Source organism: Mytilus californianus, unplaced genomic scaffold (genome assembly GCF_021869535.1).
Source record: "Mytilus californianus isolate M0D057914Y unplaced genomic scaffold, xbMytCali1.0.p SCAF_50, whole genome shotgun sequence".
Taxonomy (NCBI): domain Eukaryota; kingdom Metazoa; phylum Mollusca; class Bivalvia; order Mytilida; family Mytilidae; genus Mytilus; species Mytilus californianus.
Genome location: NW_026262702.1, coordinates 734,663 through 747,118, shown reverse-complemented (window position 1 = coordinate 747,118; position 12,456 = coordinate 734,663). Strand labels below are relative to the sequence as shown.

At 32.1% G+C, this 12,456-nt stretch overlaps 1 protein-coding gene across 2 annotated transcripts in view; it reads left to right on the top strand.

The window, feature by feature from the left end:
- LOC127703787 (uncharacterized) overlaps nucleotides 1–10,834 on the top strand; it is a 35,282-nt gene extending 24,448 nt beyond the window's left edge. For both annotated transcript variants that reach the window (XM_052207870.1, XM_052207869.1), the window contains one exon: nucleotides 8,663–10,834. In XM_052207870.1, coding sequence (XP_052063830.1) covers nucleotides 8,663–8,925 — 263 coding nt within the window. In that variant the 3' untranslated portion in view covers nucleotides 8,926–10,834. The remainder of the gene's footprint in view (nucleotides 1–8,662) is intronic.
- Nucleotides 10,835–12,456: the final 1,622 nt, after the last annotated feature.

Here is a 12,456-nt window from a genome sequence, read left to right as displayed (position 1 = left end):
TTTGGGGAGTTATGGTACCAACAGTTAAGGAATTAGGGGCTAAAAAGGGGCCAAAAATAAGCATTTTTGTAACTTCCAGACATAACTTGTGTGTTAGTGTATGGATCTCTCTGACATTGTACCACAAGGTTCCATATCACAAAGGGAATGCTGGGATTGATATTGGGGGTAATTGCTGCAAAATTTTAGGAATTAGGGGCCAAAAAAGGGGCAAAAAACAAGCATTTTTCTAGTTTCATGATAATAACTTGTGTGTAAGTATATGGATTTTTCTGAAATTGAACTACAAGGTTCCATATCAAAAAGGGAAAGCTGGAATTGAGTTTGGGGGTAATTGCCCTAAACGTTTAGGAATAAGGGGCCAAAAAGGGGCCAAAAATAGCATTTTTCTAGTTTCCAGACAATAACTTGTGTTCAAGTGTATGGATCTCTCTGAAATTGTACTGCAAGGTACCATACCACAAAGGGAATGCTGGGATTGATTTTGGGGGTAATTGCCTCAAAATTTTAAGAATTAGGGGCCAAAAAGGGGCAAAAAACAAGCATTTTTCTAGTTTCAGGACAATAACTTGTGTGTAAGTGTATGGATCTTTATGAAATTGTACTACAAGGTTCCATATCACAAAAGGAAAGCTGGGTTTGAGTTTGGGGTAATTGCCCTTTACGTTTAGGAATTTGGGGCCAAAAAGGGGCCTAAAAACAAGCATTTTTCTAGTTTCCAGACAATAACTTGTGTTCAAGTGTATGGATCTCTCTGATATTGTACTGCAAGGTACCATACCACAAAGGGAATGCTGGGATTGATTTTGGGGTTAATGGCCTCAAAATTTTAGGAATTAGGGTCCAAAAAGGGGCAAAAAACAAGCATTTTTCTAGTTTCAGGACAATAACTTGTGTGTAAGTGTATGGATCTTTATGAAATTGTACTACAAGGTTCCATATCACAAAAGGAAAGCTGGGTTTGAGTTTGGGGGTAATTGCCCTAAACATTTAGGAATTTGGGGCCAAAAAGGGGCCTAAAAACAAGCATTTTTCTAGTTTCCAGACAATAACTTGTGTTCAAGTGTATGGATTACTCTGAAATTGTACTGCAAGGTACCATACCACAAAGGGAAGGCTGGCATTGAGTTTGGGGGTGATGAATCATAAGGGGGTTCAAAAAATTTAGTGGAGGGATTTTTTTTTTCTTTAAAATTTTCCATTTTAAATTGGTTATTTCTGATTTATATATAAAAGCAAATAATAATGATATGGTTTGAATAGGTAAATTAAAATTTTAAGTTCTTAAACCACATTCATTCTGTGTCAGAAACCTATGCTGTGTCAAATATTTAATCACAATCCAAATTCAGTGCTGTATCAAGCTTGAATGTTGTGTCCATACTTGCCCCAACTGTTCAGGGTTCGACCTCTGTGGTCATATCAAGCTGCGCCCCAGCGGAGCATTTTATTGTATACAACATTCGTAAATACATGTTGTGCGTTGTAGTATGGATGTCAAGGATGTGATATTTTTTTCCCAGAGAAAAGTTAATCATTCAGAATTATCCAAACCTTTAAATCTTAATCTACATGTCTCTGGAATAACCAATATATAACTAAGCGTTTGTAACAAATAAAAAGTTACTGTAGAGATAAGCGTGTCTCAACCACCAAATGTGAGCTCATCAAAGGCACGTAGCAAAGAGAATCACCCAATGTGAACTCACAGATGACACGTTGTTTTAATATAAATGCTAAGAAGCAAAAAATCCAATTCTACAATAAAAAAAAAGAACGGAATGAATATAATATGCAGCAAAGAGCTGCACATGCAAAAAGGCATGTAGTTAATCTATTAAAATGCAAATTATCAAATCAGGAAAATATTCTGTTGGCGAAAGGCTTGAAATTTATACCAACGCCATCAAGCAAAAATGCAAAAATGTCTATACTAAAAGACTACAGTGAATTTGCTAGACAACTGCGATGTCGATATATGTTCAGTCATGAAGAAAAAAATTTGTAAGGATTCCGCGGAACCCAGTGCCTCGCCTACTTTTGCTGTTAATCGCAGGCTCAACAAAAATGAGGAAAAAAATTAATAAAAATATTCCTCTCGATACTATCTTTTGATTGTAAGAAGCTTCTGTCCAAGTTTGGTAAAAATCCAGGATAGTTTATGAATCTAATAAATGTTTTAAAAACTTTAACTGCAGACTGTATGTAATGTTAACTGGAAGAAAAACTAAGTCCATTTATAAGTAAAATACAGAAAAACAGGTACAAAATTTCCTTCTAGATACTAGCTTTTGATCATAAATACGCTTCTGTCCAAGTTTGGTACAAATCCAGGATAGTTTAAGAAAGTTATTAAAATTTTAAAAACTTTAACCACAGAGTGAATGTTATATTTCCTGGCAGAAAAACTAAGTCCAGTTATAAGTAAAATACGGAAAAAATTGATTTTTTTTTTTACTAAATTAACTTCTGGATACTATCTTATGATCATAAACAAGCTTCTGTCCAAGTTTGGTAGAAATCCAGGATAGTTTAAGAAAGTTATTGAAATTTCAAAAACTTTAACCACAGAGTGAATATTTGTGGACGCCACCGCCGACGCCTACGACGCCGATGACGGAATGTAGGATCGCTATGTCTCGCTTTTTCGACAAAAGTCGAAGGCTCGACAAAAATGACCTTCATCCATTTCATAGCAATACAGGATATAAACCTGCTTCTACATGCCATACGTTGGAAAATTATATCGATTTAACAAAGCTTGAATTTTCTTTTCTAATAAATAAAAAAAAACAATCTTACTAAGGGCGAAAGAATAGCAAGTAAGCAAATTGAAAAATGATGAAACAATAGTAATAAAAAAGGCAGATAACAATTCAAATTGTGTTATTTCAGACAGACTAGACTACATAACAGAAGTCACAAGACAACTAAATACTCAACATTACTGCCAATTAGATTCATTTAAAGGGGCATTGGTTGTCAAATTCATGTTCATCGATTTGACTCAAATTCTCATATTTGATTTATAGCATACTAAAACATATATCCAAATTATAAAAAGTATAAAATAAACAATTTACAAGGCATGGGCTCGATAATATGTTTCATTGTTTCTTGTGTATTTTAGTCTAGACGCCATCTAGATAACTATCGAGTTGACCTCCGAAGACTGCTGACGGTCATATAAGCGATTTATAAACATAAATATAGATATAAATAGATAGCAAACTCGTGCAATAGGATTTTTCTAGGTCTGTTTAATTTTACATTATAAGTTAAAAATATAGGGACAATGGATTCATAATATATGATGGAATATCAGATGAAATTGCAGATTCTTTTCGTCTAGCAAATAATTATAACCCCTTATTTAAGTCCACCTATGAAATCTCAAACGACAAAATGTCATTCTTAGATGTTCATGTAATTAAAGGTCAAAGATTTACAACACATGGCATTCTTGACCTTGAAATACATTTTAAAGAAACAAATTCTTATCTCTATCTGCATAGAAATAGCTGTCACTCACAGCATGTATTCCGAGGATTTATTAAAGGTGAAGCAATACGGCAAATTAGAAACACAAATGACCATTACAATTTAATAAACAATCTAACTAATTTCAAAATGAAATTATTAGATAGGGGTTATGATAACGTCGAAATAGATGATAGTATTACTGATGCTTTATCAATTGACCGTACTGAATTATTACAGCAAAATAAATCGAAGGAAAAAGAAAATATTCCATTAGTTTTGATAACTAAATATAACCCATATATATATAAATAAAGAAACGGGCATTTATTACAGTTTGACGAAGATTGTGTATAAATATTCAATGCTGCACCAATAGTTGCGTATGGCAAACATAAAAGTGTTGGAGATATGCTTAGTAGATCAAAGTTGAAGACTTTAACATAAAATTGACAGTTGGACCCCTGATGATGGCAGATCTGTCATAATAACTAGACCTATTGATGAAGAATTAAAATATAAATATATCAATATATACATGAATAATTTTCATATTTGATTATATTAAAATAATGCATCTAAAATGACCATCCCAAGCCAGAGCCTCTAATCCCAAAAGTTAACTGCCGAAACACTAAAATAGTGATCAATAGTACGTGTTGGGTCCTATCATGCAATTTGGGATGCGGGGTTGCATGGGTGTTTTATAATAACAAAACTAAATGAAAATCAACAAAGCACTTAAATAACTTTTTCTAGTAAATTTTTTTTGGCAATTTTATCAAGTGAGATGTAAATATTTCTGTACTTAACTTTTAATTTTCACATTTTTTTTTCATTTTTCATTTTCAAAATTCAATATCCCTAAAAATGCACCAATATCCCATATCCCATTTATTTTTAGGACAAATATCCCATATCCCTAAAATTAAAATGGCAAATATCCCGTATCCCAATATACCCTATACAAGCCTCACTGGTATATGCAATAGACTAGATCAACCAGTCACAGTTTTTTTCTTTTAAACACAAAGATAATGTTTACCATAAGAGAAATACTGGTTTAAAAAACATAACTTGTGAGAAGTGGATATCGCTTGATATCAATTCTATTTCTTTAAATGTAAAAAGTAATAATAAACTCACCACAGGTTCATTTATTATCATATGGATTAAATAACTCGAGTTGATATCAAGCAATATCCAATTCTCACTATATTTGTAAATTTGGCGACATTTCCATTGGTTATTTGTTAGTTCATTGATGACTTTCGAAGGCCAAAAAAGATGTACATTTCCTCCTTGGAAAGGAAGATATATGATTTCTTCACTAATATACAAAACACTTAACACTTTTCACCTGAAAATCTTATTTTTGTCAAATTTTATTACTATTACATTTTTAACCTTACAAACATTTGTAAAATGCAGATGTTAAAGTTTGATGCTGTAACAAGACACATGAGGTCATACTGGTATGTGCAATATGTGCAGTTTTAAAGTTTGACACTGTAACAGGACACATGACGTCATACTGGTATGTAAAATTTGTGCTGTGTAAAAGTTTGACACTAACAGGACACATGATGTCATACTGGTCTGTGCAATTTGTGCTGTGTTAAACTTTGACACTAACAGGACACATGACGTCATACTGGTATGTGCAGTTTGTACTGTGTTAAAGTTTGACACTAACAGGACACATGACGTCATACTGGTATGTGCAATATGTGCTGTGTAAAAGTTTGACACTGTAACAGGACACATGACGTCATACTGATATGTGCAATTTGTGCTTGTTAAAGTTTGACACTAACAGGACACATGACATCATACTGGTATGTGCAATTTGTTATGTGTTAAAGTTTGACACTTACAGAACACATGACACCATACTGGTATGTGTAATTTGTACTATATTTAAAGTTTGACACTAACAGGACACATGAAGTAATACTGGTATATGCAATAGACTAGATCAACCAGTCACAGTTTTTTTTCTTTTTAACACAAAGATAATGTTTACCATAAGAGAAATACTGGTTTAAAAAACATAACTTGTGAGAAGTGGATATTGCTTGATATCAATTCTATTTCTTTAAATGTAAAAAGTAATAATAAACTCACCACAAGTTCATTTATTATCATATGGATTAAATAACTCGAGTTGATATCAAGCAATATCCAATTCTCACTATATTTGTAAATTTTGCGACATTTCCATTGGTTATTTGTTAGTTCATTGATGACTTTCAAAGGCCAAAAAAGATGTACATTTCCTCCTTGGAAAGGAAGATATATGATTTCTTCACTAATATACAAAACACTTAACACTTTTCACCTGAATATCTTATTTTTGTCAAATTTTATTACCAGCACATTTTTAACCTTACAAAAATATGTAAAATGCAGATGTTAAAGTTTGATGCTGTAACAGGACACATGAGGTCATACTGGTATGTGCAATATGTGCTGTTTTAAAGTTTGACACTAACAGGACACATGGCGTCATACTGGTATGTGCAATTTGTGCTGTGTTAAAGTTTGACACTAACAGGACACATGACGTCATACTGGTATGTGCAATTTGTACTGTGTTAAAGTTTGACACTAACAGGACACATGACGTCATACTGTTATGTGCAATATGTGCTGATTTTAAAATCAGACACTGTAACAGCTAGGACACATGATGTCATACAGGTATGTTCAATTTGTGCTGTGTTAAAGTTTGACACTAACAGGACACATGACATCATATTGGTATGTGTAATATGTACTGTGTTAAAGTTTGACACTTACTGGACACATGAAGTAATACTGGTAAATGCATTATAGACTAGATCAACCAGTCACATTTTTTTTTTTTTAACACAAAGATAATGTTTACCATAAGAGAAATAGGTTAAAAAAACATAACTTGTGAGAAGTGGATATCGCTTGATATCAATTCTATTTCTTTAAATGTAAAAAGTAATAATAAACTCACCACAGGTTCATTTATTATCATATGGATTAAATAACTCGAGTTGATATCAAGCAATATCCAATTCTCACTATATTTGTAAATTTGGCGACATTTCCATTGGTTATTTGTTAGTTCATTGATGACTTTCGAAGGCCAAAAAAGATGTACATTTCCTCCTTGGAAAGGAAGATATATGATTTCTTCACTAATATACAAAACACTTAACACTTTTCACCTGAAAATCTTATTTTTGTCAAATTTTATTACTAGTACATTTTTAACCTTACAAAAATTTGTTAAATGCAGATGTTATAATTTGATGCTGTAAGAGGACACATGAGGTCATACTGGTATGTGTAATATGTGCTGTTTTGAAGTTTGACACTAACAGGACACATGACGTCATACTGGTATGTGCAATTTGTTCTGTGTTAAAGTTTGACACTAACAGGACACATGACGTCATACTGGTATGTGCAATTTGTGCTGTGTTAAAGTTTGACACTAACAGGACACATGACGTCATACTGTTATGTGCAATTTGTACTGTGTTAAAGTTTGACACTAACAGGTCAGATGATGTCATACTGGTATGTGCAATTTGTACTGTGTTAAAGTTTGACACTAACAGGACACATGACGTCATACTGGTATGTGCAATTTGTGCTGATTTCAAAGTTAGACACTGTAACAGCTAGGACACATGATATCATCCAGGTATGTTCAATTTGTGCTGTGTTAAAGTTTGACACTAACAGGACACATGACGTCATACTGGTATGTTCAATTTGTACTGTGTTAAAGTTTGCATGACACTAACAGGACACATGACGTCATACTGGTATGTGCAATATGTGCTGATTTTAAAGTTAGACACTGTAACAGCTAGGACACATGACGTCATACAGGTATGTTCAATTTGTGCTGTGTTAAACTTTGACATTAACAGGACACATGACGTCATACTGGTATGTTCAATTTGTGCTATGTTAGAGTTTGACACTAACAGGACACATTATGTCATACTGGTAAGTGCAATTTGTACTGTGGTAAAGTTTGACACTAACAGGACACATGACATCATACTGGTATGTGCAATTTGTGCTGTGTAAAAGTTTGACACTAACAGGACACATGGCGTCATACTGGTATGTGCAATTTGTACTGTGTTAAAGTTTGACACTAACAGAACACATGACGTCATACTGGAATGTTCAATTTGTACTGTGTTAAAGTTTGACACTAACAGGACACATGACGTCATACTGGTATGTGCAATTTGTACTGTGTTAAAGTTTGACACTAACAGGACACATGAAGTAATACTGGTATATGCAATAGACTAGATCAACCAGTCACAGTTTTTTTCTTTTTTAAAACAAAGATAATGTTTACCATAAGAGAAATAGGTTAAAAAAACATATTATAATATAATTATAATTATAATTAATAACTTGTGAGAAGTGGATATCGCTTGATATCAATTCTATTTCTTTAAATGTAAAAAGTAATAATAAACTCACCACAGGTTCATTTATTATCATATGGATTAAATAACTCGAGTTGATATCAAGCAATATCCAATTCTCACTATATTTGTAAATTTTGCTTTGAAATTGATGTTATTGTGTGATAGTTTTCCATCTCATGCTACACGAGTGATATGGGTTTTTCTCAGTCAAGTAGAAAGAGAAGGTTTGACTTCATAAGCCTATATGTCTTTGACATTACCGAGGAAAATAGCGATAAACAGATTATCAATAGTTTTTCAAACTCAAGGATGTTTCTCGGCTACATCTCATCTCAGGCCTGTCGCCCTTTGATGAGATTGTAGCTGAAAAACACCCAGTTGTTTGAAAAACCATCGATTATCTATATGAATATCAACAATTAAACATAATGATAAAAATACCTTCTACGAGTTTGATTATTACTGAAATTAAATAAAGAGAGTTGATATCATTTGAAATTAAACCTATTTCTCTTATGGTAAAAATTATCTTTATCCTAGTGAAATATTTTCATGCAGTTTCACAAGCTTCACTTCAAGTATAAGTCTGCTAATGGTATTGAGAATATGATGTTTCAGGAACCCTGATTACTGTAAACATCAGACATTTTCAAGCTTTTTGTATGCTTCAGAATGGATTCAAATTTGACAAAAAGAATTTTTCAGGTGAAACTTGCGAGTGATTTGTTTTATTTATATTTCAGGAAAAGAAACTTACAGTACGATTTATAGTGCAGATCGTGGAGGAGGTTGGATGATTAGAGCATTGCATTCTACCTTAATATCATACAAAGGAGACAATGTTCACATATTTGACATACTTACAGAAGTTAATAGGACAGTTGGCATGCGTAATTTTTCAGAATCTAAATGTTTTAAAGCACAGTCCTGTTTTTTTCACAATTTGGCCCTTGACGATGAGGACATGACCCTGTATAAGACAAAGAAGAAAGAAGAAGTTGAATGAAAGAAAGAATTTTATTCTTTATTTTAATTTGATTTTTATTATATCACCCTTTGTGAAATGGTTCCCATAAAACATGCCCAATAACAAATGCTAAATCAAAGAAAGGGAGAGAATTTACCATGGCAAAAAGATAAATATGAAAGACAAGTTACCAGTGAATTTTTGGATTTGACTTATGTACATAGTTACTGTGTAGTACTTTATTTTTACAGACTTTTTTGTAGTACTTTATTTTCACAGACTTTTGTGTAGTACTTTATTTTCACAGACTTTTGTGTAATACTTTATTTTCAAAGAGTTTAAATTTGGCAATTTGTAATGCAAAACTTGTTCATGAGGTTTTATTTTAGTGTTTTTCTTTGTCCATGATTCTAATCTTCTTTAAAGGACAAATTTATGTAATGGGATATTTTTGTTATTTTATTTTAAGGCCAAGGAACAGTAATTGGGCTATGTCACAGATTTTGTTAAAATTTTCCATACAGCTTTGGCTCCTTGAACTATAACTGAAAATTGAAAAATAATGCCTTTATCTATTCTATTTTCTGAAATATGAGTGATTGAATTCTTCAAAGTAGGTGACCATTTGTATAGAAAGCACATAAAACGGTCTTAAATTTGTCTTAAAATCAACAAATCTCCAATTTCGAACACAGACTTTTTTTTAAAAAACTATATGTTGTTGATACTTAAATTTCTGTTTTAATGATATAAAATAATCATATGGTCACTGACTTAGTTTTTTGTGTATTAACCAAATTGTTACCTTGTTGGTAGTGAAAATTGTCAAAAATCAACATTTTAAGGCTTACAATGTGATGACGTTATGATTATTTTGACGTTTTGTCATATTTTTTAACATAGAACACTACTTTGAATGATATAAACTCACAGGCACTTGTCTCTGAAAAAAATTCCTATATATACGGAAACGGAGGTTGACTGAAAATTTTGAGGACGGATCCACTTATTTGCGCCACGTTTACATTATACGTTGTGTATGGTGCAAATACGCTACAGAATCGAGCAACTGGTGTCTTCTTTATTATATGGCAGATAAAACAACAAAAATAAATGAAGATTAAAAGTTGTTTTTATTCAAAATTCAACACAAATACAATAATTTACACCTTTTACCTGTTAATTACCTGAAAATGCAGGTAGCTTGATGAAAATGTTTCTAAAATAATTGCATAACATAACAGTTCATGCTCTCCTGAGCATTTTTCATGCACTAATTTGTCTATCTCTAATAATAAAAAAGATTATTAACAGCAGTCTGAAAAGGAATATACTGTTCTAATGAATGAACACAAAAAAAAATGCAGCAGCAGCAGCCATTTTTCTATTTTTTTGTGTAGCGTTGAAAGGGTTAATGACTTTCAACATATAATGACCAGCAAAGCAGGAAAGACATCTCAGTCTGTATAAATAAATTTCCTTTTTTTGTACCTGAACTGAATGTAATTTTTCAGAACTTTTCTCAATATGTAGGAAAGCTTGATATTTTTAAAATAACAGTAATTCACACAAATTTAGGCAATTTTCCTGGTAATGCATTATGTGCTTTGAAAAATGCCTGTACTAAGTATGGAATATGACACTTGTTTTTCATTCGTACTGTAGGTTGATATTATAGTTGAGCATTTGATTATGTCAGTTTTTATGGACTCCCCCCTTTTTGAATTTACCTTGGAGTTTGGTATTTTTGTAAATACTTTTTTTATATGTACATTTCAAAAAGATTTTTTTGATCAGTAGTTACCAAAGTTAATTCGTACCACATTTATTTATTATTATATAAACTGTTTATCCCTACTTTCATAATGAATTGGCTGTCTATTAATATTGCTCTCATTGTTCTGACATCACTAGTTATCTTACTATAATAAATACCATTACAATTATAGTTCCATGGTGTTATAGATAATTGTATATTATTATAATGTTTGTTCTTGGTGATGAAATGTGATCATTTGTAACAAACATAAAACTGTAATGTCTTATCAAAATTTCATTTGACCATTATTGACCAGTATGTGCCAGTATTTCCCTATACTTACTGCCAGTCTAGTCTAGTGCTAATACTACTATTAATATTTTTTTTTTGCTAACCATCAAATGTACATAGCTTATATAAGTCCTAGCACTGTAAAATTGTATTCTTGTTTAATGAGTGGAAGTAGTTAAAACTGTAGTATTTACTGTACAAGTAAGAGTATTTTTACAAGAGAAGAATTTGAGTAATTGAGAAAACACCAATTTTTGGTGTATATATAAATTTGCAGGTAATTTATCACTTGGTACAAATGTAAGGTTGGTAGAAACTGTAAATTTTTCTTGAAATTTGAAAAAGAAATTATATTGGTTTAGTAATTCATAAAATTAGCTGAATATGTGGACACGCTTTTTGATATTGGAAAAAACTGTTGGCTAACTATCTTTCTTTGAGGATATGTCATTGATTAGTATAGAAATGTAAGAATGTATGTATCAAGTTATTTCAGAATGGGCAGAAGACTTTATAAATATTTTTTCAAGTACATGAAGGATCAAAAGATAAAGGATTTTTCCTTTAACATCAGACATGAAAAATATGAAACAATTCAATTGAGAAAACTAACCGCCTAATTTATAACAAAACAATTTAGGAAAAACAAATATGACAGACATGAACCAAAGAGAACCACTGAACTACAGGCTCCTGAATTGGGACAGGCACATAAAGAATGTGGCGAGGTTAAACATGTTTGTAAGGGCTCAACCCTCCCCTAACCTTTGTTAGTTTTCTTTATGTTACCGAATATCACTAAAATTCATGACTTCATAGGGTGCCTGTAGTTTCCTAAAAATTACTATTCTTAAAGAGTTATATATAGTTAGAAACAATGACAGAACTACAACTGAAAAATAAAAAAATTGTCTGCTAATAGGAATTAGTATTTATTTTTTTTGCAAATGCACTGCAATACGCAGATTACTTTTTACAAGTATTCTGTGTTAATTTTTATACGACCGCAAATTTTTTTCATATTGGTATGATGTTGGCGTCGTCGTTGTCGTCCGAAGACACATTGGTTTTCGCACAATAACTTTAGTTTAAGTGAATGGATCTCTATGAAATTTTACCATAAGGTTCAATACCACAAAAGGAAGGTTGGGATTGATTTTGGGGGTTATGGTACCAACAGTTAAGGAATTAGGGGTCAAAAAGGGGCCAAAAATAAGCATTTTTGTAACTTCCAGACAATAACTTGTGTGTTAGTGTATGGATCTCTCTGACATTGTACCACAAGGTTCCATATCACAAAGGGAATGCTGGGATTGATTTATGGGGTAATTGCCTCAAAATTTTAGGAATTAGGGGCCAAAAAACAAGCATTTTTCTAGTTTCATGACAATGACTTGTGTGTAAGTGTATGGATCTTTCTGAAATTGTACTACAAGGTTCCATATCACAAAGGGAAAGCTGGAATTGAGTTTGGGGGTAATTGCCCAAAATGTTTAGGAATAAGGGGCCAAAAAGGGGCC